This window comes from Lissotriton helveticus, chromosome 2_2 (genome assembly GCF_964261635.1).
Source record: "Lissotriton helveticus chromosome 2_2, aLisHel1.1, whole genome shotgun sequence".
Taxonomy (NCBI): domain Eukaryota; kingdom Metazoa; phylum Chordata; class Amphibia; order Caudata; family Salamandridae; genus Lissotriton; species Lissotriton helveticus.
The window spans coordinates 507555359-507579855 of NC_136060.1; the positions used below are offsets into that span (position 1 = coordinate 507555359).

The 24497-nt window shown below is 48.0% G+C and overlaps 1 protein-coding gene across 4 annotated transcripts in view; it reads right to left on the reverse strand.

The window, feature by feature from the left end:
- Window positions 1-24497, reverse strand: part of TTC31 (tetratricopeptide repeat domain 31) — a 136032-nt gene that overhangs the window by 97596 nt on the left and 13939 nt on the right. For all 4 annotated transcript variants that reach the window (XM_078678784.1, XM_078678786.1, XM_078678782.1 and 1 more), the window contains exon 2: window positions 5423-5505. In XM_078678784.1, the coding sequence (XP_078534910.1) occupies window positions 5423-5505 (83 nt within the window). The remainder of the gene's footprint in view (window positions 1-5422; window positions 5506-24497) is intronic.

Below are 24497 nucleotides of genomic sequence, written 5' to 3' on the forward strand. Positions count from 1 at the left end.
GGGTGAGGAGCAGGGGCCAGGTGTAGAGCAAGCATCAGATGGAGGGTATTTGAGGGGGTAATCAGCATGAGAGAGCAAGAAAACGAATTCACTCACAGATTCCAAAACGAAAATGGAAATAGTTCCCTAAATGCGAGCAGTGGAAGGATACAAGTCAGCCAATCAAGAGGACGGTAAAGAAGCTATGCTCCAAGGGAGCAGAAGACAAGCCAATGAATAAGCAAGCAAATAAGAATGGCACTAAAGCCAACCAATGTTGAGCAATAGCCGGCCTGTAAGCCTGCATATGTCCTTCATATGATCCACTAGAGGCCTTGCACAGAGAACTTTGACATACAGACATGCAAGAGCTGTCTTTAGTCTAGACCTAAAAATGGCCATTATATCAGAGACAGATCCTCTTTTTTAGCCGGCGAGGAGGAGCCACAGAAACGCAACAGTTGTCACCTGAATGTGCAGTTCTGAGATGTTGGTTACTCAATAAAAGTGTTGGTGAATCAAGCTCCCTCTGCTGTCGAGAGGGTTGTGGGTTGCAGTCCTCGCCACTCCACGCACCATGGTTTCACCACGCTGCCAGTATTGCTCCTCCTATGCCAGCCAAGCACAACTGGCTCTGGTCTTCCTCAACAAAGCTGTTGTAGAGGGTCTCTGAAAGAGAGGCCAGGGCAAATCGGCAGGCAGGGATCTCCCACAAGAGGCGAAATGAAGTTTCTCTTGCAGAGTAGGAGGGCACAGAGGATCAATACGGGCCAGGCTGCCGGTTCACGACATGCAGCATAAGGACACTGATGGCTACCGTCTCAATGACAAAATACCATTTCGATTTTAGTGTTTATGTTTAATATAGCGCAAACGTCAGCCAGCAGGGTTTCACAGTATGGCACAGTGGCCAATCTCACACTGACAGAAGGCGTAACAGATTAAATGCGATTTACAGTACGGTGTGTGTTCGAGGTTTACAGAGGATTTCAGTACAAGAGTGTATGGGGTAGAAAGAGAGGCACTTAGAAGGAGCCCAACATTTAGACTGCAACAACGACAGTGTTGGCCACTGCATGCAGATCTGAGACTGGATGCCTCAGTCTGAGGCCACCTCTGTTCCTGGAGCGATGCAAGCTGTAGTGCTTGCATGCTTTGGCTGATTCATGGCCCTGAAAATAACTATTGCCAGATGTAGGCAATCCACCTTTTCTGAGTGGCCTCCTTGGATTTTAGGTCTTTTGCTGGAACATATACTTTTGCTGGGTTTAGACCTGTATGCAGTTTAACCTCCTAACCAGTAGTAAAGTGCCTGTGCTCTCCCCTTGACCATGGGTAAAGCTGGCTTAATCCTAATAGGAACTTTTAATGTGCTCATAAATCCTCAAGTATATGCTGTTGAAAGTGCACCCACGGCCTGGAAGTTAATGTGCCACTTGAGGGGTTGCAGCACCTATTGAGCCATCTACTACAGCGGCAGTGGTAGTAAGGCTTCAGGCCCATCCTGTGTAGCCCTAGTGCTGCAGTGTAACCAGTTAAATACCCGTCCTTGACAGGTAAAAACCTCCCTTTTAAATAAAGTAAATTATTCCCATATAGCCCACAAGGTAGGGCGTACGGTAGTTAAAAGTGGGGCAAATGGAAAATTTGTACTCTCCTGTTTCTACAGTGACATGGCCTAAAAGCTATTATCACTGAGGCAGGCCTAGCTGTCCTACGTAAAACATCAGGTTGCAGATTAAAATACCAATACTGTATCTATGAAATGAGAGCATGTAGTTATTCAAAATCCAACAAAATGGTGAATACATATTTTTAATAAATACCTGGGAAGAGTAACTTTAAGAAAGTTACCGTTACTCTAACGGATGCTGATGGAAGCTATATTGAATTACCTTTTCAGCAACTTGGCCTGAAATTCTTCCAGGAGCTACGTAATAGGACACACTGATTGGCAGGTTGAGCCGAGTGAGTAGGGATGACTCCTCTGAGCTCAGCAGAATATTCAGGGTAGGAGATGTGAAAGGGACCAAACAGTACAAGGGAACAATTATTGTGCTTCTCCTGTCTGGGCAAGGAGGGGCCCTGCTTTGTTTCAATAGACTTCTGTCTCTTGGTTTGTCATTGGTCCAGGGTCGGCTTCAAATTGGATTTTAGTTAACACTGGGCGGTGAACTCTGCTCGTGGAGTTTGCCGAGTTTGTGTCACTCCACATAACGCGCAGCTCGCTTAGATCCGAAAAACTCCGACCCGCGTAGCGGAACAGAGTTTTTTTCCTCGCTCGTGTTTGTCAACGTCAAGTTGGCGAGCAAGGAAAATCAACCCGGCGAGATTTTTCCTCCTTCATGATAGTCAACATCAAGTTGGCGAGCGCGGAAAATGAACCTCCTGCCGAGATTTCTCGGCGCGTGCGGGGCGGGGGGGGGGGGGGGGGGTCAGGTTTCTCATTGCGAGTGGTCGCGTTTGCTCGCGACCGCTCGGGTTGAGAAACTGCCCGTTCGAGTTGAGAAAGCTTCAGCTCTAGTAAAAATCTACTCGAGCTGCAGAAAAGGAAAGCCTGAGCTGTGCATGGTGATATTCGCACTGATTGCACAGTGCGGACAAGCATCCGGCGCTGTGCAATCACAGCAAACTGCATTTTTCTACCACACTCTGCCGCTGGCGGAGCTCTGCGTAATGCGGCGGAGTTTTTTCTGCACTTCACGGTGTTCCGTGTAGCACAACACCTCGAACTTCGCCCAGATATAATTGTAGTGCTATATGTGGAAGGACACTGGTGACTTCTCTTTGACACTCCTATACATGCCCAGCCCTCGGAGCCCAAGTTTAGAGTGGCCGATGATTTCTGCCATTCTGAAAATGCACAGACAAATGGCATTTTGGGCCTTTTTGCAGTAAGACAGACAGTAACGTCTGAAAAAGTGCATAGGGTTGCCCCCTGGTACTTTCACTCCATTGATTAGGAAGTGTCCAGGAGTGGACAGAAATGGAGATGTGCTGGAAGCACTGGCTGGCAGCATGGAGTCCTTTCGAGACAATGAGCACTCAAAGGGGCTAGCTAGTCCATTGTGAGGCCGATTCGAGCCAACAGGCAAGTTTACTTTGCACCAACATTCACTGCGCCGCTGTGAGTCTTGAAATTGTTGTTCATTAGCACCTTTAAATATATTTTATTAGCCATTCGTTTTTTTGCATTTAAAGTACTGTTACTAGGGCCCAGCCTGCTCTTTGTTAAAGCTTTGTAAATAATGCAGCTGGTTTTGAAGGCGGTGCAGACGGGCAAGGGGAGCCATTGGAGTTTCATCAGGGTGAGGGTGATGTGATCATTTTTCTTCACGCCATAGCATGCCAAGACCTCTCTTAAATCCTGGCATTGATCAATACCGTGCTTGTAGCATACCCAGATCGAGCCTCCCCTTCCCACCGTCATTCTGGCATCGATCAATACCCTGCTTCTAGCATACCCGTGTTCAGTCCTCTCTTCGCCACCCTTACTTTCTGGCATTGCTCATACGGTACTTCTGGCATAGCAGGGTTGAGCCCTCTTACCAACCCTACATCTTGGCATCACTCATAACCCTGATTCCAGCAAATCCAGATCTAGCTCTCCCCTATTTTACTTCCTGCCATCGCACATTACTCCGCTTCTAACATACCCAGACACAGCTTTTCATTCGCCCACTCACTTCCTGGCATTGAACAAAACCCTGCTTCTGGCATAGCCAGGTTCAGCCCTACCCGTGCCACCCTTAGCTAGTGGCATAGTCATTAGTATGCTTCTACCATACTTGGATCCAGCCCTCATCTCGTCACCCTTAGTTTCTGGCTTCACTAACTACCCAACTCCTTGTATACCAGGTATATCCTTGCTGTCACCTTGTTTCCTGGCATTGTCCTTTTCCTACTTCTAGCAGCCCAGGATCAAACCATTCTGTTGCCACCCCTATTTAAGGCAACACTAATTACCTTACTTCTAAGATGTCCGGAGCCAGCTCTCCCCTCACCATCCTCACTTTCAAGCACTGCTCATTACCATGCATCTAGCATACCCAAATACAGCCCTCCCATCACCACCCTTACTTCCTGGCACTCATTACCTTGCTTCTAGAATACCCAGCTTCAGCTCTTCCCTTACCGCCCTTACTTAATGTTATAGTTCCTTACCATGCTTCTACCAAACTTAGATCTAGCCTTCTTCTCGTCCTGCTTAGTTTCTGAAATGACTCAGTACCAAACTTGGAGGATACCCAGGTACAGCCTTCCTCTGACCACCCCTACTTCCCTGCATTGCTCTTTACCTTAGTTCTAGGAGTGATTCAGACCTTCTTGTGCCATTGCTTCTGCCTGGCATTGCTAGTTACCTTTCTTATAGCATTACTGGGGTTAAACCCTGTTTGCCAACCTTACTTCAAGGCATCCCAAATTACCTTACTTCTAGCATACCAAGATCCAACGATCCCCTCAGTACCCTTACTTTTTAGACATTACCCTGCTTCTAGCATAGCCAGATTCAGGCCTTCTCTTGTCCTCTACCTCCTTGCATCGCTTATTATCGTACTCTAGAACAACCCGGTCCCACCCCCCTCTCGCCATCCTTACTTCCTGGGATCGTTCATTACCCTAGGTCTAGCCATCCCTGGATCTCGCCATCCCTTCGGAACCCTCACTTCCTAGAATCATTCATTACCCTGCTTCTAGCTTACCTGGTTCATTTCTCCTATTTCCACCCTTACTTCCTAGCACCACTCATTACCATGCTCCTTCATACCCAGATTCAGCCCTTCCTTCACCCCTCTATCCTGGCATCCCTCACTACCCAACTTGTAGCATACCCAGATCCCGCAATCCCCTCACCTTTACCCTTACCTCCTGGCATCGCACATTACCCTGCATTTAGAGTACCCAACTCCAGCCCTCCCACGCCCCCAAACTTCCTGGTATCACCCATTACCTTGCTTGTAGCATACCCACTTGTTCACCCTCACTTCCTCGCATCGCTTTTTACCCTGCTTCTAGCGTACCCACATCAAACCCTCTCTCGCCACCCAACTTTCTGGAATTCTCCTGTTTCTAGCATACCTACATCCAGTACTCCCCTCGCCCCCCTCACTTCCTGGCATATCACTACCCTGCTTCTAGCATACCAGAACCCAGCCATCCCTGGCCACCCTCACTTCCTGGCAACACCCATTACCCTGCTTCTAGCATACCCACATCCTGGCCTCCCCTCACTCCCTGGCATTTGTCATTCCCCTGCTTCTAGTGTACCCGGACCCTTCCCTCCCTCGCCACCTTTACTTACTCCTCTCAAGCATTACTCCTGCATCCAGCCCTCCCTCCCCTCGCCCACCCTGTTTCTGGTACACCCGGACCCCGCCATTTCTACACTCCTGTAGACCTGCCAAAGATCACACGGGCTGGCAGAGCAGAAGAAGAGACTCACGTGGGGGGCTGCGCGGTCCGGCGGGTCCTCTCGCCTCCAGACTGCAAACTGCCCTGGGGGCACATAGGGCGAGCGGGCATCTCCTGCGGAGGAAAGAGGCAAGTGTTGGAGAAGGCACAGGGAGCAGAGAAACGAAAGTGAAGGGGCCGCTCTCGGGCACCAAGGAAGGGAACCTCCCCCAGGAGCTGAGAGCCCTGCCCTCCCCTAGGAGCCGAGAGCCCTGCCCTCCCCTAGGAGCCGAGAGCCCTGCCCTCCCCTCCTGCCCTCCCCCAGGAGCCGAGAGCCCTGCCCTCCCCTCCCCTCCTGCCCTCCCCCAGGAGCCGAGAGCCCTGCCCTCCCCCAGCCGCTCGGAGCCCTGCCCTCCCCCAGCCGCTCGGAGCCCTGCCCTCCCAGGGTAATGTGGGTGTTTCTTGTAACTCACTGTTTGCTCCTCTCACATGTGGTTTGCTTTGATACTTGCACAAGCGCCACCTTTGCCTACGTAACGTTCGTTCTTGTGCTGGAGTGTCTGCCATCTTTTGCAGTATTTTACCTCTACTTGTACTTTATACGCTTTTGTAACCTGCACACACGTCACCCTTTCCTCCTGTAAGGCACCGTTTGCTCCTCGTGTATTTTGATTGCTCATAATTGTCACTTTTGCCTCATGCAACCTAATATTTGCTTTTGTAATTTGTTCACTTGTAATTTTCTCCTCATGTATCAGTTCTGTTCCTATTGTGAAGCGCTCTGACACCTTCGGGTAAAGTCCGCGCTCATCCAGCACCATGCATCCTGAGAGCCCCACACCCTCCTCCCCAGGGCCCTGTCCCTTCAGAACCATGCACCCGGAGAGCACCTGCCCTTCGCCCTAGGTGCCCTGCCCCTCCAGCACCAACCACATCCAGGCATCCGTAGAGCCCTGGATACTCTGACCCAGGGGCCCTGCCCCTTCAGCACCATCCAGAACCAGGCATCCGGAGAGCCCTGGATACTCTGACCCAGGGGCCCTGCCCCTTCAGCACCATCCAGAACCAGACATCCGGAGAGCCCTGGATACTCTGACCCAGGGGCCCTTCAGCACCATCCAGAACCAGGCATCCTGAGAGCCCCACACCCTCCTCCCCAGGGCCCTGTCCCTTCAGAACCATGCACCCGGAGAGCACCTGCCCCTCCAGCACCAACCACATCCAGGCATCCGGAGAGCCCTGGACACTCTGACCCAGGGGCCCTTCAGCACCATCCAGAACCAGACATCCGGAGAGCCCTGGACACTGACCAAGGGGCCCTTCAGCACCATCCAGAACCAGGCATCCAGAGAGCCCTGCACCATCTGACCTAGGGGCCCTGCTCCTCCAGCACCATCCAGAATCAGGCATCCGTAGAGCCCTGGACACTCTGACCCAGGGGCCCTGCCCCTTCAGCACCATCCTGAACCAGACATCCGGAGAGCCCTGGATACTCTGACCCAGGGGCCCTGCCCCTTCAGCACCATCCAGAACCAGGCATCCGGAGAGCCCTGGACACTCTGACCCAGGGGCCCTTCAGCACCATCCAGAACCAGGCATCCGGAGAGCCCTGGACACTCTGACCCAGGGGCCCTGCCCCTTCAGCACCATCCAGAACCAGACATCCGGAGAGCCCTGGATACGCTGACCCAGGGGCCCTGCCCCTTCAGCACCATCCAGAACCAGGCATCCGGAGAGCCCTGGACACTGACCAAGGGGCCCTTCAGCACCATCCAGAACCAGGCATCCGTAGAGCCCTGGATACTCTGACCCAGGGGCCCTGCTCCTCCAGCACCATCCAGAACCAGGCATCCAGAGAACCCTGCACCATCTGACCCATGGGCCCTGCCCCTTCAGCACCATCCAGAACCAGGCATCCGGAGAGCCCTGGACACTGACCAAGGGGCCCTTCAGCACCAGGCATCCAGAGAACCCTACACCATCTGACCCAGGGGTCCTTCAGAACCAGGCATCCAGAGAACCCTGCACCATCTGACCCAGGGGCCTGCCCCTTCAGCACCATCCAGAACCAGGCATCCGGAGAGCCCTGGACACTGACCCAGGGGCCCTTCAGCACCACCCAGAACCAGGCATTCAGAGAGCCCTGCACCATCTGACCCAGGGGCCCTTCAGCACCACCCAGAACCAGGCATCCGTAGAGCCCTGAATACTCTGACCCAGGGGCCCTGCTCCTCCAACACCATCCAGAACCAGGCATCCGGAGAGCCCTGGATACTCTGACCAAGGGGCCATGCCCGTTTAGTACCATGCATCCTAAGAGCCCTGCAGCCTCCAACAAGGGCACCTTTCTCACTATCCCCACCCGCAGCCTCCCTCCCAAACAGCCAGGACCAAAGGGCCCCATCCGGACCGAGGTTATTTTTTTTATTTATTTATTTCTTTATTTCGGCCACCTGGGCCATAAAAGACACATATATATACATACATAAAACATAGGATCATAACAATATACACATTCAGGAGATTTTTAGGGCTCGGACTCCTCCCCCTGGGGGAGGAGTTAGAGAACTAATGTTAAAGGAGAAAAAAAAGAAGAAGAGGGCCTTGGAGAGAGAAATTCCAGACATTCCTTAGCGTTTTCTGTCATCTGGTCAGTGATTCGTCTTCCTTGTGTTTTCGTTTTAAAAGGCTTGAAGTGATAGGGTAAATGTAGTTTTGTTCCGCCATTTTGAGGCATATTTCGTGCGTGCTTGCGCAAAGAAGTACATAAATTGTAATTAGGAGCTGTCAGGGTGCCTCCGTTAGTGAATGCAGATGGCCGGGCGCGTTCACAATTCTGCAGCGCTCAGCGCGCAGCTTCCTTGTTAGGTCCCGGAAGCACTTTTTTTTCTGGATATTTTTGTTTTGGATCCATTTCACGTGACTTCAGAGCTGCGCAGTGTTTGCAGTCCGCGCCCGAGCAGCGCCCCCGGTTTCCGCGCAGCGCACATCTCAGTAAAGGTGGCCCGGGAACGGTTTCGAATGCAGATCGCATCCAGATACTCGGGCCTCCTCCCCCCCCCCCCCGTCATCAGCAGCTTCCCCAGGACCGTCTGGCTGCGAGACTGGACCCCAGCAGCAATCAGGGCCCATTGTTAGCTGTACATGCCGAGAAAGGCTGAACACTTCTGACTTCTGCAGACAAAGCTTCGTAACGCAGAAAAGGACACAGTACTCCGAGCAGAGCTGCGTGGGGTTCAGGAGCTGCTGTGTCTGTTCCCTGAATACAAGTTATTATTAGTTATTTATTTATTTTAATTTATGAAATGTTATCAAAAGAAACACAAAAAGCCAGCATGGTGTTACAGCAACACAGATAATTTAGCAGTCGTGGTCAATATATTACAAAATGTAGGTAATGGCATTGAGTGAGTCGCCGACACCACACAGCGACACAGGTACAGTGTCAGCAACTTCGGGCATCGACCTACAGCACAGAGCTGAATACAAGTTACTTAAAGTGGCCCCGCGCGCAGGAGGTCCGGGGTGTGCAGGGATGTAAAACAGATTACATACAAGCAGGTCATGCAATGACCCGTCAGTCCACGGGTGGGGTTGAAGGCGGTGGGGGCCCTCACTCGGGATGCTTTTTAAATCCCACTCTTTGCTGTCAGCAGCGCCTCTTTCTCGGCCCCCTGCAGGCTGCAGGGCTGTCAGCTAGAAGTGGAAAGCCGAGAAGCAAGGCGCTTGACGGCGCAGACCACCGCGGGGATGGAAGTAGGGGGGGGGGGGGAGACTGAGGGGAGGGGTCAAAGGAGGAGCCAGTATCGTTCCATGGATATCATTGGGCCTGGTGCAAGGAACATAGCACCAATTATCAGTGCTAAATGGCTCCAAGGCTCTGGGACCGGTGCCACTGCACCTGCTGCACCAATAGAAGATACGCCTCTGGGCTCCACGTTTCAGCTCTCCGTCAGAGTCCACTGAAGAGGTGACAAAAGGAAATAGCCGTGTGTGCTCTCTGCCTCCTGATATGTGAATCAGTAGGTGCAACTCAGCTCTTCATCATACTGAGGTCGGCAAAAAAAAGCATCCCTGAGCAATCCAGCTCGCATTATTTTTTAAGATTCATTTTGCATATAAGGACTTAGAAGCAGTCTGGCTTGCGCAGGCACTAAAGGGGGTCAAAATTAATAAAATGAAAGAACGGGCCATTACAACGTCAGTCTTGGCACGAGCAGCGCCCACGGGAGCACAGTCCACGCACGACTTTTGTTTGTCGTGAGAAACGAAATCGGACCTCCTTGTGAGGCTTGCGGCAGAGGAAGCTGCTTTAGCTTCATATTTATATAATCTTTATTAAAGCGGTTCTGCTTTCAAAGAGGCGGCGGCACCTTTAGTGTCTGGTAACATCACCCCCATGTGTTTACCGTGCCCTGAGGCGGGTGCCAGGAGAGGACATCTCCACTGTAAACAAACATCCCCTTGCAGTGTTCGAGGGCATTGTGCGTGAAAGTGTCACACGAACTATCCGCGCTTTGATCCGCAGCCACTGTAGCTCAGCGGGCTGCTGCACCTGCTGCTGCGTTCTGCGTGCGATCTACCTGGCGCTGCGTCCAGCGCAGCCTTTCATCTTCCAGTGGTTGATGAAAGTACGGCTAGTGGGCTGCGAAAGGGTAATGCTGCTACTGGCAGTGCTTCCACGCTGCAGCCGCTAATTAAAACACGATCAATTAGCCAAGGTCCTTCCCATCAACACCCAGCGCTAAAGCAACGAAGCCTCGTCTCTTCTGCAAACAGGACCCGACAGAGGACAGAAGACACAAGCGCCGTTTGCAAACCAACAACATTGTGATTGTGTAAATGTGTGCTGACAGTTGAGCTGCTCCACAGCACAGTGCGTGACACATTAACACGCCTTCTGCATTTGAGAATGAGTGCGTGTACCTTCAATAATGCGCCAGCCACCCCCTTTCAACTACTTCGGAGCGCTTTACGCAAGTTGACACAGCCGAGTTAATTATTCAGCGTAGATGTCTGGAGCACTGAGCTCTCCGAAGTCTGCAAGGTCAAGTACAAAGAAAGCGAGATAGTTTGCACAGGATCACACGGTTTGTTCAAGTGGGCGAATTAAAATATGAGGCAATATGGGCTTGCACCGAAGGCCACCACTTTTCAGCTAAAATACAACGGTCTCTGAAATCACAGACTGGCATCCCAGCCGATGTCTGACCACACCAGACAGTACGTGCGTAAAAAGAACAATTTTGAAGAAAATCCTGTCAATATAGCGCCTAGACAGACGCATCGCTGAGGTACAGACCACACACAGATGCAAGAGGGCACTTACAAGCTTCCTGGGGTACATTTTGGGGTGAGGGGAAGCAGTGTGCCCCGCCTCACAGATCCTCATGTAAGTATGTATAGACAGATCAGCAGGTGGCAGGAACGGCGGAAGAGCACACAGCGGGACAGCGGGATGCGCCGGGAGAGGATGCGTGGCGGAGGGAAGGAAGGGTCTTTTTAAAGAGACGGTCTCCTCAGTGGCCTCCAGACTGTCAGTCAGTGCGCAAATACGCACCCAGGAGGGACGCCGGAGCTCACAATTACACCTTAGATCACCTACAAGCCTGCACAACAAACATTGGTTTATTCCCAGTAAAAAAGGACGACAAAATGAACTTTTCCAGCTGGTTTCACAACACGACCAATAAAATGTTCATTAAAGGCAGACTTACCCAAAAGGACTAAGAACAGAAAGTAGCCAGGCTCCCTCATGGCGCCCACTCGGTACAATCCGCGCGTGTTCCGTGAAAGGGGCGAGTGTGCAATAAGTGAGCACGAGTGCCTGGTGGGAAGTCCACCTTTGGGTGTGCACAGCCGTAGTGAGTAGAGTAGTGAGTAGAGTAGTGAGTAGAGTAGTGAGTAGAGTAGTGAGTAGAGTAGTGATTGGAGTAGTGAGTGCAGAGTAGTGAGTAGTGAGTGCAGAGTAGTGAGTAGTGAGTGCAGAGTAGTGAGTAGTGAGTAGAGTAGTGAGTAGAGTAGTGAGTAGAGTGGTGAGATCACTGGCAGTACACACCACATGAACACACTCCACAACACATAGCAACAATACATTGGCATTTATAATGCCATTAGCTCAAACTCAAATAAATCCGAGCCCGATTGCATTTCTAATGCTTGTTTTTAAAAGCGATTATCTCTTAAAATACAAAGTTCATTTCTGTCATCCTCATTGAAAAACACTAAGTGCTTCAGTTCATTTAGCAGCTGGAATCTAAGCATGTATAAAGTTGCTACTCAGAGTACTTGACCAAATTTCCTGCGAACAATATACACAGAATGCAAAAACCTACTGATAGTAAAAACAATAGGCTGAAAAGTATTGGTTTTAATGATCCTATACGCCGTGATACAAGATCTTGTTCCTAAAACGGTGCACATGGGTTTAATCCATCTTTTTCGTGCTTTCGAGTATGCTTTACAGATAAACAGCATATGGACCTCATCCTCCATACATGAATCTGAACACACAGAACATTTCCCATGTATAACACTTGAACATTCCAGTTTTTTCTTAGACCAACGTTCTATATTGGAATTCAGCATAAGATTCCCGTACCTGAATTTCAGAAATAGAGACTTCGCAAGGGGAGGCTCTATTTCGTCTAAGAAGACTTCAAAGGATGGTTCATCTTTAAAGGTTAAGAATTCTTGGGTTAAAGACCCAGTTCTATTTCCATTTACTAACCTATTAGTTGTATAGGACCACAAAGCTCGTTTCACCATAGACTTGGCGAATGGTGGTAAGTTATCTGGATTCTCCCACAACTGAGGCAGGCCCAAAATTAAGAGCCATTTTTTAATATGTCTGAGCCATAAAATAGAATGGAAAGAATCTAAATCCAATATCTCTTGAAGGCCCTTCCTGTAGTCGGCTAATTCTGGGGTAGACCATATCCTTATCCAGAACATTAATGGTCTAATGAGTATAAGATTATCAGTTCTTTTAAAATTCAGATCAAGTTGAAGAGGGATCAACGGCGTACTAGTGGGTACCCTTACAATTGTTCTCATAAATTTATTATCCAAACCATGGAAGCTATCCCTTGCCCAAGGTCCCCATATCTCAGCCCCGTAAAGGGCAGCAGATTGGATTTTAAATTTAAAAAGTTCAAGCACAGGAGTCACACTCTTACTTATACTAGCATTAAATTTGCTAATAACTGGCTTGACATTATGGGCATAGGATACTTTGCTTTTCTCAATTTGAGCCTTCCATGTCAGATTTGAGTCAAGTACAACCCCCAAATAGGAAAAGTTATCAACGGTTTCTAAAATTTGACCATTCAGATTCAGAGTCCCTCTATCCGGTTTGCAAGGATTCAATGCCATACACTTGGTTTTGTCAATGTTTATCTATAAACCCTTTTTCACGCAATAAATACTAAAGGAGTTCAAGAGTGCCTGGAGTCCTTTCTTAGTTTGGGATATTAAGATGGTATCATCCGCGAAAAGCAACGCAGGCACCCTTTCTCCATTTAGCTGAGGTGAATCATTAGCACAACCGTTCAAATGGTCAGGGATATCATTGACAAATAGTAAAAATAAGGTGGGGGCCAGGACGCATCCTTGACGGACACCGCGCTCAATAGGAATATTACGCGTCAGTTCACCATTTGGTCCCCACCTAATGTTGGCATGATTCCTAGCATGCAACTCTACTATTTGAACCAAAAGACACCCTGGCAGACCAGCTTCACTTAGAGATCTCCAGAGTAAGTTGCGAGGGACAAGGTCAAATGCCGCTCTCAGATCTATAAAGGCTACGTACAAATGACCTTTCCTAATGTGTACATATTTCCAATATATACAACAGAATCTGAAGACCTGGTCTATGGTGCTGGTCTTGCCCCTAAACCCGGCTTGAAACTTTGTAAGTATTGTTTTTTCCTCCAGCCAGTCATTTATCCGAAATAATAAATGCTTGGCATATAGTTTTTGCAGGGTGTCCATTAGACTAATTGGTCTATAGTTCGATGGCACAGATCTATTTCCCTTTTTAAAAATTAAAACAACTTCTGCTGCGCGCCAGCTATCGGGAAATTGACAGTTATTAGATAGAGCGTTGAACAGACGGTTTATATATGGAGCCCAAACTTCAGTTTCGTGTTTATACAAGTCACCCGGTATTTTATCGGGGCCAGGAGCTTTACTACTTTTTAATTCACTGATGGCCCTTTTCGTTTCATCTAGTGTGAAATCAAGACATTCAATCGGTGGGGGCAACCATAAAGTCTCATCAAAGCCACTGTTGTATTGCTTATAAAGAGTTGTGAAGTGTGTCACCCAAGTCAGTTCATCTAAAAAGGTGTCCTTCACAGCTCTACCTGCGTGGCCATCATTTGCAACCAGCCTCCAAAAACCAACATTGTCCTTAGATTTGGCCGCAACCAACATATCCGCCCAAATTGATTCTTCCCATAGCTTTTTTGAAGTCCTTTGGGTGTGCTTATATGCTTCCCTTGCTAGTCTGACATCATCCTTTGGTTTGTTTTTAATAGCAAACAGGAGCTCCCTCTTAGCCAACCTACATGAATGGTCATACCATAGTTTACCATGACATCCGACTCTTACATTTTGATGCTTTTTCTTTGGCATTTTAGACAAACAGGTTTTTAGCTCGTCAAAAAATATCTTATGTAATGTAACAAAATGATCATAATGATCAGGTGTGAAGGGTTGACCAACTATAGGCCCGAACATTGTGTCAAAGAGTGAATATACCAATGCTAAGGCCTTACCTTGGGCTAGAATGTACGGCCATTTTAATGCACGTCTGTTATTGTTAACATGTACCTGATCATAAAAATTGAGTTTGGGAGCCTCGATAGAAGTTGAGGCAGAAGGGTCACCAAACATGAGTGCATCAATATAAAGTTCAAGGGGATAGTGGTCGCTCTCGTCCCCGTTTACCACCTTAAGATCAACCATAAAATGCCAAATGCTCAATGAAACAAGTATGAAGTCCAGGTTGCTTACGGACTTCGCAAAAGTTGGATGTTTTGTTAAATCAGAGGGGAGACGGCCGTTGCATGCTCTGAGACCATGGTCTGCAGTTAGCCTCATTAGTTGGACAGCCAGGGCCGAACATTTAAAATTTGAAGTCTCAAGCTGGGGAATGTTATATGCTTGATCTTCATCCTCAAAGACATCAGTAAGCCCTAAGACGGGTTCAAAATTGCAGTTTAAGTCACCACCCAAAATCAATGGGGCATCGCCAACCACCCTTTTCAAGAAACTATCCAAGGTTTCCAGAGTAGGAGAGACTTTGGAATGACCAAGCGGTCTATTATAGACATTAATAATATAACATTCAGCTCCATTAAGACTTACAGATTTTAATACCAAAATGTCAGGGGTTCCTGTATCTATTAATTCAACCTTAATTTTCAGTGAGATTTTGACCCATATGATCAGTCCCCCAGACGGCCTCCCCCTATTAGACCGAACTGCTTCCGTACCAAAAGTTTTGTACCCTATCCTGTGGGGAATATCCATCGCCCATGTCTCTTGCAATAGGCAGAGATCGCTGGAGTCAATATAATCAGCCCAATCTGGGTCCCTCAGATTTTTATTGACTCCTGCAATGTTCCATGACAAAACGAGTAACGGTGGAGTAACTTCACTACCAGGACAGGTGGAATCATCAATGGCCAATACTGGTTCCACCGATAGTTTCTCACCATCTAGCAACAAATCGCCCACAATTTGGCTCTCAAATTGAGAGACCAAATCCCCTGCTACATTGTTGGTTTCATCACCAGGACAACCCTCTTCCACTCTGGAACACGATAGGTTCGCTACAATAATATGTACATTATTCTCTGTATCCCTCGTTCTGCAACAGTTTTTGCCTCCCTCTCCCTCATTCTTTAGTTTCTCACTATTTCCGTACCTGGGGGAGAAATTCCCGTCACCGGGTGGATGGTAGGTGCCATGTGAGTTGAAAGTGCAATTTCGCAAGGTCTCAAGTCAGTCAACTCCATCTAGACTGCTAAACCTGTTGAAAGTGGGAATTCCATTCCACACATTTCGAGCATCCTGTCTACTCAAATCGGGGCCATATCCGGAATGATGTTTAACCGTATTCCAATTAACCCCATAGTTGGGGCGCCTCGGTGGGGGGTAGAAGAAAGATAAGGGCCTAGCTTCAATAGATGAAGTGGCTGCATATGATTTCCATGTGCATATCTGTTGGGCACTATGGGGTTCCTCAAAAGAAATGACAACACAATCACCCGGAATTGATTTGGCTATAGGACCAACCCAAGGTACCCTGCGAACCATGAGGATTCTACTTTTCATATGGTTTGGAACAGGTTTGTTTGAGTTTAGCCAGTAGATCACCTTATTTTTTAAAGACAAAAAATGTTCTTCAGATTGATTGTCTAGTTCTGGGACCCCAGTAAGTACAGCTACAAAGGGACTTGCATCAGGAGGCAGATCTATAAATCCACCCTTAAAGTTGTTATAAGCATAGGGTGTTTGAAGGTTATGTTTATGCGTACTGTTTGCAGAGGATCTATCAGCCAAAGACTTATTTGGACCCAGGGTTGTGTGTATAAGAGGAAGTGTGTCAGCTGATGATTTTTTTGGGCCGGGGGCTTTAAGGGCAGGGGAGTGAGTATCGACAACATTTACTATCTGTGATTTCTTACTTTGTACAGGCCACTTCAAAGATGGTTTACTAGCAGAGTTACAAATTAGCGGATTCGAAGGTGTTGCATTTGGATTTACTGCGACACTCATTGTCTGGATTGCATTTATGTTTTTTACTGCACCCTTTTTCAAGGGCTGTATATTAGATGGATTTGTTTTTAAAGATATCAAAGGGGCCATGGTAGGAGCCAATGTGGAACTTGCAGGTACATCACTTCCATTAAGACTTATGCTGGATAAAGTGATAATACTTTTTTCCACCTCAAGTAGCTGATTTTCAATGCAAGTTAAAACTTAACTTCTAGCGGCCTGAGAAGTTTTTTTAGTGTCTCCCATACAAGTTTCAGAAACTCTTCTTTACCCCCCTCTGACTCAACCATGGATGTGGTAATTTTCTCGCCCTCGACAACAGGGTGGGCGACTCTTAAATCTAGGTTTGATGATTCCATATTGTCATTACTATTAAGTGTTTGCGCTATTGAAAGCGTCTGGTTGGACTTACTGACTGCAGTAGCTGGCTGGGAGCCCCCCCCCCCCCTGTAAAGCACTGACTTATGGCTACTTTTGCCTTTTTCCTAGCATACACAGACATATTTTTCCGTTTTCTTTTTAGTTTGGGCATTGCCTTGGTGTCTCCCTGGTTATTTTTAGACTCTTCTTTCCCCTGGGCTTTCTCCCCCTTAACATCCTCTAATAGTGAATCTGAAATAGTTATGTTTTCAAATACACTACTGATAGATAATTTATGTAAGTGGTCTAAGTTAGAGTCAACAGAGGTAGCTATTTCCTCGGGAACAGGATGCACTTCGGCCAGGGTAATGATAGGTGTAGGGCCTGTAGTGCGCTCAGGAGATTTTCGATAAGGCAATGCTACCTAACGATGATTTTTTCCTTAGTGCTATATCTATAGACTGTCTTCTAGCTGCCTCCAACTCTAGGGACACTCTATGCTGCAGTTTTGTAATCTCATTGTCAATGGTTATATTAGTCCTTGTAATAAAATCGTCCAGTGTCCCTGTGGCCTTTTTCATGGGCTTTGCAGACCTACTCCGAGTTTCACGCAAGGACGTCATAATATAAGTAGTTGGGGAAATTTAGAACACAGTAAAGCTTGTTACCGTGACTGTGTCGCTCAGTCAAGCAGGCAAGAGATAAGGCCCGGTCCGGTCTTAATCGGTCTGAAACGGCCTGAAACGGCCTGAAACGGCCCGCTCTTCGTCCCGCGCTGCGGGAGATTAAGCCTTTGATGTAGGGGGCGTTGAGGGCGGTGGGCGGGACAACAGGGAGAGCGGACCGGAAGCTGACACTCGGTCACGCAGGGACTCCTGGGCAATGGAGTCCCTGCTACGCTCGCAGCCCCGCTGTTTGCCTCAACCCTTTTCCGACGTCAGTCTCTTCCCTCCAGGTCCGACGTGCAGCCCCTCGTAAAAGCGGACGATGCGGCACCCGCGAAGCGGGTGCGGCGAGGTCCGGTGGCAGAAGCAGACAAGTTCTCCTGTAAATGGTTTTCTCCTGGCAGTTAGAGTCTTGTGATGATCCCACGGAAGCTGGGAGGATAGAGATTTAAAAAGCCCTCCAGTGGGCGGTGGGCGGGACAACAGGGAGAGCGGACCGGAAGCTGACATTCGGTCACGCAGGGACTCCTGGGCAATGGAGTCCCTGCTACGCTCGCAGCCCCGCTGTTTGCCTCAACCCTTTTCCGACGTCAGTCTCTTCCCTCCAGGTCCGACGTGCAGCCCCTCGTAAAAGCTGACGATGCGGCACCCGCGAAGCGGGTGCGGCGAGGTCCGGTGGCAGAAGCAGGCAAGTTCTCCTGTAAATGGTTTTCTCCTGGCAGTTAGAGTCTTGTGATGTTATGTTTCATTAATGTTACAAGATTTCTTTTCTACTTATCTTTGCACCCCAAACCCACCTCCCAACTATGCACCATCTACAAAAGGAACCTCTGCCACAAACCAGGGGGTCTCCATCGTCCTGGGGTGAACATAATGATCTGTGTCCCTCCCTTCCCGCCATCACACTGGGAGTAGAGTCAGGAATCTCCAGGAGTTTCTCCCATTACAACGGGAGTAGACCCAGGACTCTCCCGTTAGACTGGGAGCAGAGCTATGCCTTTCAATGTCTCTCCTCTGATCTTATTGTGATAGGAGACAGACCTAGCGATTCCCGGCTCTGCTCCCAGTGTGGCAGACCCAGCACTCTCCGCTACCACACTGGGAGCAACGCTAGGAATTTCTAGGACTCTTTCTAATCACGACACCCTCTGCAGCACCCTCGTCAACAGACCTCCCGGACCCCACTCCCCCTTCAGTGAATTCATAGAAGATTTCATTGCTCACCACACTCTTGCCTCAACGGAATACATCCTCCTCGGCGACCTCAATTTCCACCTGGACATCCTCGACGACCACAACACATCATCCCTACTAGAAAGCTTCACCAACATCGGACTGAAACAACTGGTCTCCTCACCAGCAACACTCAGCAGGACACACCCTCTCCGCAGGCAACAACATCTCTGTTAGCCGCACCTCTGAACTACATTGGACAGACCACCAGTGTCCACTTCTCCATCAAGTCCATCGAACATCACCACGCACGCACAGAAATTGGAACAAGGTCTCCAAAGACCAACTTGCCACCTCCCTCAGCAAAGCCCAGCCGCCGACCACCACGAACGACAATGCCTTAGCATGCAACTTCAACAGATGGATCACTGTCAGCGCAGACACAATGGACGCCCTTAGTAAGCACGCAGGCAAGCAGCTCTCTGGGAAAGCCAGTTTGTTCTCCCCCACCCACCAAGAGTCCAGGAGCACCGCAGACTCCTCAAAAGAAGATGGAGGAGCAGCAAGACCTCTACACGCCACGCAGTCTTCAAAACGGCTGTCACTGCACCACACCACCACCACCTCATTGAAACAAAGAAAACTGCGATACAGGAATGCATCAATGCCAATGCACACAACAGCAAAGAACTCTTCACCGTTATCACAAAAATTAGCCAAACCCTGCACAGACACCACAGATGGCTCCCCCCAAGCTCTCAGCGACAACTTCGCCACCTTTTGCCACTGCAAGATCCTAGATATCTACGACAACTTCGGAATCCAGGAATGTTCCCACCGCACCCAAATTATCATAATAAGTGACGACATCTCTAAAAATTACTCTAATATACAAAGACCACCAGAAACCCCCTCGGGTTGGAAATATCACAGAAATCAAGAAACCGTAAGACACTTCTCACAGCCCGAAGAAGTTGCAGGGTAATCCCATGTAACAGCGACGAAACAAAACTAAGTGAAGTACAGAACGGACTTCACTCACAGGACTCAAATAAATCACCTTGAGATAGACAAGAAAGACAAACTGTGATGGGTTCATAAACCTTTATATGTAAATTCTAGAGTGTGCAGAGGATTTGTATTTTTAGCTGAGTGGCTTTCGACCACAAACTTGGGGATCTGGTGGGTTATCCCTACCTCATGCGGTACAAAAGGGGGTGGTGATGGACGGAGCATCTGAACCAATCAAACACTCACACCCAGTTAAAAGATCTGGGTTTAATCCATCACCGTTCTTTAGCCCACTGCCACCCCAGTTCAGACATGGCTATATGCAAATCAGTCTGACCCTGTGCCTCATGGGAAAAGTCCAGCCCGAACTGCCAAGCCATGCCTTCCCTGGACCGGAAACAAACTTCCGAGGACCGGCTTCTGGCATTAGAGCCGTCTTCCGCCCGGCTTGCCTGAATCCAGTGGCAAAGTGAGCAAGGGACTCAAGTCTGAGCAAACCCTGCCACACTTATGGCGGCCAAAAGCGGTACAAAAGGGGGTGGTGATGGACGGAGCATCTGAACCAATCAAACACTCACACCCAGTCAAAAGATCTGGGTTTAATCCATCACCGTTCTTTAGCCCACTCTGCCACCCCAGTTCAGACATGGCTATATGCAAATCAGTCTGACCCTGTGCCTCATGGGAACAGTCCAGCTCGAACTGCCAAGCCATGCCTTCCCTGGACCGGAAACAAACTTCCGAGGACCGGCTTCTGGCATTACAGCCGTCTTCCGCCCGGCTTGCCTGAATCCAGTGGCAAAGTGAGCAAGGGACTCACGTCTGAGCATACCCTGCCACACTTATAGCGGCCAAAAGGGGGTGGTGATGGACGGTGCATCTGAACCAATCAAACACTTACACCCAGTCAAAAGATCTGGGTTTAATCCATCACCGTTCTTTAGCCCACTCTGCCACCCCAGTTCAGACATGGCTATAGGCAAATCAGTCTGACCCTGTGCCTCATGGGAACAGTCCAGCCCGAACTGCCAAGCCATGCCTTCCCTGGACCGGAAACAAGCTTCCGAGGAACGGCTTCTGGCATTACAGCAGTCTTCAGCAGGGTATGCTCAGACCTGAGTCCCTTGCTCACTTTGCCACTGGATTCAAGCAAGCCGGGCTGAAGACGGCTGTAATGCCAGAAACTAGTCCTCGGAAGCTTGTTTCCTGTCCAGGGAAGGCATGGCTTGGCAGTTCGGGCTGGACTGTTCCGAGGCACAGGGTCAGACTGATTTGCATATGGCCATGTCTGAACTGGGGTGGCAGAGTGGGCTAAAGAACGGTGATGGATTAAACCCAGATCTTTTGACTGGCTGTGAGTGTTTGATTGGTTCGGATGCTCGTCCATCACCACCCCCTTTTATCCCTACCTCATTGCACCGTACCAGATTTCATACTGTAACCCAGTTTATATGTGATAAAACCATAGAGCGCCATTTTCCTATTATCCACCACCAGTTCTGTATCCGGAATTATTATGGTTCAATTCTTCGCCACCTAGGGTGCATCAAAGGTGGCAACCAACACAAAAAACATTCAATACAAAAGTAACATGTGACATTTCATGAAACAAAATAACTATATGTTGGCTTTAATCCAGAGAAATAACAATCCACCAGTGTATTAACTTGAACATATGCCGTTGAAAATCAATATTTCACCCCTATTGCATCTACACAGCTTTTCATTATTATTATCACATAAGATCAATGGCACTGGAGATACTTTTTGCTAGTGAACCAATCGGGCCTCTAGCAGTTATCACTGGCTTGTTACCATAACCAACTGAGGCCTCCAGTACCTAGCGTAAGCTTAACCACAAGGTAACCATCAGGCATTAAATTGCAAATGTATACAAAATTACAGTTAAAAAAGCAAACTACTACTTCTCCTAAAGGGGTTTAACAACGATTCCCACAATCTTCTATAAACATGGTTTGTCAGAGGGGATAACCGACATCAACCAAATCCCTACCTTCAGGCTTTAGCATGGTGTAACAACAATCTAACCGTAAAAGACTTGCCTTTAACACATGCTTTGCACAAGTAAGCACCCCCTTGCTTTCTCAAAACATACAAGATTATATGAAAAGAATGCACTGTTCAAGGTCTACTGCCTTTACCATATGTTTTTCACAATGAATCAGTCCAAATGCCTTTGTCATATTGACTTAACTTTTTGCTGACTGGAACTGGTGGTAACTGACTGACTGACCCTAGGCTCTGTTTAACCAGGCCCAGTGCCAAGCTAAAAGGAACACATTAGAATACAGTTAAGGCATCAAACATACACTAGGGTACACTATGGTATGGTGGGGTACACCCTGTAATTGGCATGACCTACCCCATAAGCCCCTAGTATGTAATAGGGCAGGGGATTGAAACTACCTAGAAGCCTCCAGTATCCGGGGGCATGGCAGTTTAGAGGCCAGCAGATTTTCTGCACTTGCATGTGTGCACTGCTGAAGCCTGAGGTCAGTTTAAAAGCAGAACTGGTGGCCAGGACAGCTTTTAAACCTCGAATTGTGTCCAAACTCGACTTTGGGGTTAGGGGCACTTAAAAATGAAAAACCTACCATGTTTTTGCATATTAGGGACCCCCAGGGTCACCCCTAGGTATCCCAGGGGTGGGTGGTCCGTTATCTATAAGGAGGGCCCTTATAAAAATGAAGTTTTATATGCCTGGGTAAAGTGACATTTTACATTTCACTCCCCACATTGTATTAAAGAGCTGCTCAAATTCGACTTTGATGCTAGAAGAATTGGGTATGGATGATCTGCTATATTTCTGCAGATTCAGAACCCCTGAAGTCTCCCCTAGTTGCACAGGGGGTGGGGGTCCTGTAGAAATTAGGGAAATACTTATTAAATATGGTTTTATAAGCCCTGATTCTTGAAAAGTGGCCCCGGTCATTTTCCCTATTGCAAACTCCATGGCCCATAGGTTAACATGGTAGGAAGTGATTGATTAATAAATATTGATAGGAGAGGACTAGCCGGACCATTCAAAGACTTCCCCAGAATGGTAGTAGTAAATCCAACAATATTATAGTGTTAAATTTCTCCTAAAGTGTACATACAATAAGTTATGAGACTTTCTTGTTTGTAAGTCCAAATTCAGCCTTTCATTGGTCTGCCCTGATTGATCAGAGTTAAGTGGATTAGCCAGGTTGCTGGGAGGGCAGTGTGTTGTTCAATAGGAATGCCAGGCCAGGAGGTGGCATCGTAAACTACGCTCTTCAAAGGTAAGAGGGGAGGCCTGGGTTTTAGTCCACTATCACAGTTGTGACCCAGAGTCAGGGCTAGGCTTAAGGAAGGTATGTGCAGATGGTAGGGGGATGGTTCATGGAAATGAGATATCCCAGGGGGTGTGTTTAGCCAGCTCTTACCTCCTTGCTGGAAAATCAGCCATTATGGATTTGGAAGAATGATGCACTCTGGGACAAACTAATGCCACACTCCACAGGATGTGGTCATAACTATGAGGAGTTGCCCTGCTCTCATTGGTCAGCAGTGACCTGGTGCTTGACCCAGAGAATTTTGAACAAGTATCTGAGAGGGGCAAAGCCCTCCAGATCTGCTGCTTGAAACTGAATAAAGCAAGAAGTGCCCTGCTGAAGTTTGCTGTGCAAAGAACTCTAAGGCCTGACCTATGAAGACTGCACCATTTGAAACTACAGCCCTGTGGATTACCTTGCTGCCAAAAGACTCAAGAGTGGAAACTCCCTGTAAGCTACAGGTTAACGGAGCTCACCTGGACAGCCCCACAAAGAATTCAAAGCCTGAAGTACCAGTGGATTTGTAAGGGTTTTGTTCAATTGGATTGCGGAATTTAAGTTTCACACTTCCAAGGACCCTCTTGGAGATTCCAGAACCTTGGATTGCGTGTTGGATACTTTGGGACCCGCAAGCAGAACTCCAGGAAGGTGTTCTAACTGGACCCCGCTTGCTGAAGAAGGCGCCCACTACAGTGGTGAGAATTCTTCAGAACAATTTATAAAGGTGTGTCCATGACAGAGAAAACGAAATGACTTAAAAGGGGCGCTGTTGGTTTCTAAGCACTAGAAAGTGACTAATCTTTAGAAATTCATATCTCTGGTTTCCCTACAGTGGATTATTTTCGTTTTGGTGTCATTTAAAAGATATACATATTCCTCATTTTTATAAATTGGTGTTGGATTTTTATTTTGTGCTGTGTCTTAATTGTTTACTGAAATGGTGTTTTAAAATGCTTTACATACCGGTCTTTGAAGTTAAGCCTGTCTGCTCGCAGCCACGTTATCACGGGTTGAGCAAAGGAATAATTTTCTAAGACCTATGCTGAGTCTTATCATGTGTTAGTGGCCTTATTGCCAGTGGCAGACCTACATTTGCCCCTACCAATAACCCACTTTCCAACAAACCAGCCGTACCTATGGGATATGTCATAACATTCCCTGCATATGAATAACGCCGACAGTTGTGTCTATTGGCTTGTCACCACAGGCCTACTGAATCAAGCATTCATTTCTAGTCTAACAAGGTGTCAGACATAGGGTCATAAAATTGAAAATGTACACAAAATTAAACATGAAAAGGCAAAATACCACCTCTCCAAACAAGGATTCTCACAGTGCAAATCTTCTACATTCCTACTTGGTCAATGGCGGTAACAAACACCAAAACAATTGCCTACTAAGGTAACCGTAGAGATCCCACGTGACAAAAAAAAAACTATCAGACTTTGATTCAGAGTATTTAAAATCCACCCTTAAATGATTACTGACCGTAAAACACGCTTTTCACAATCAATATGTCGGACCTACTGCCTTCATTGTAACAGAGAAAATAAGCAAGCCTTTATAAGTGGATTGTTACCTACCCAACTCAAGCATTCACATACAATCATAAAAGTACAAATGTATACAAAATTATAGTTGGAAAAGCATAATACCAGCTCTCCTGAGAAAGCCTAACAAGGTTTATTGTAGATGTTGGAAATGGGATCCCCGGCTGGCCAGGGCTTTCGCCAAAGTCAGTCAGAGACCACCACACCCAAGTCAGGGCAAGGGAGTTACACGCCAAGATAACCCCTACTCACCCTCTAGG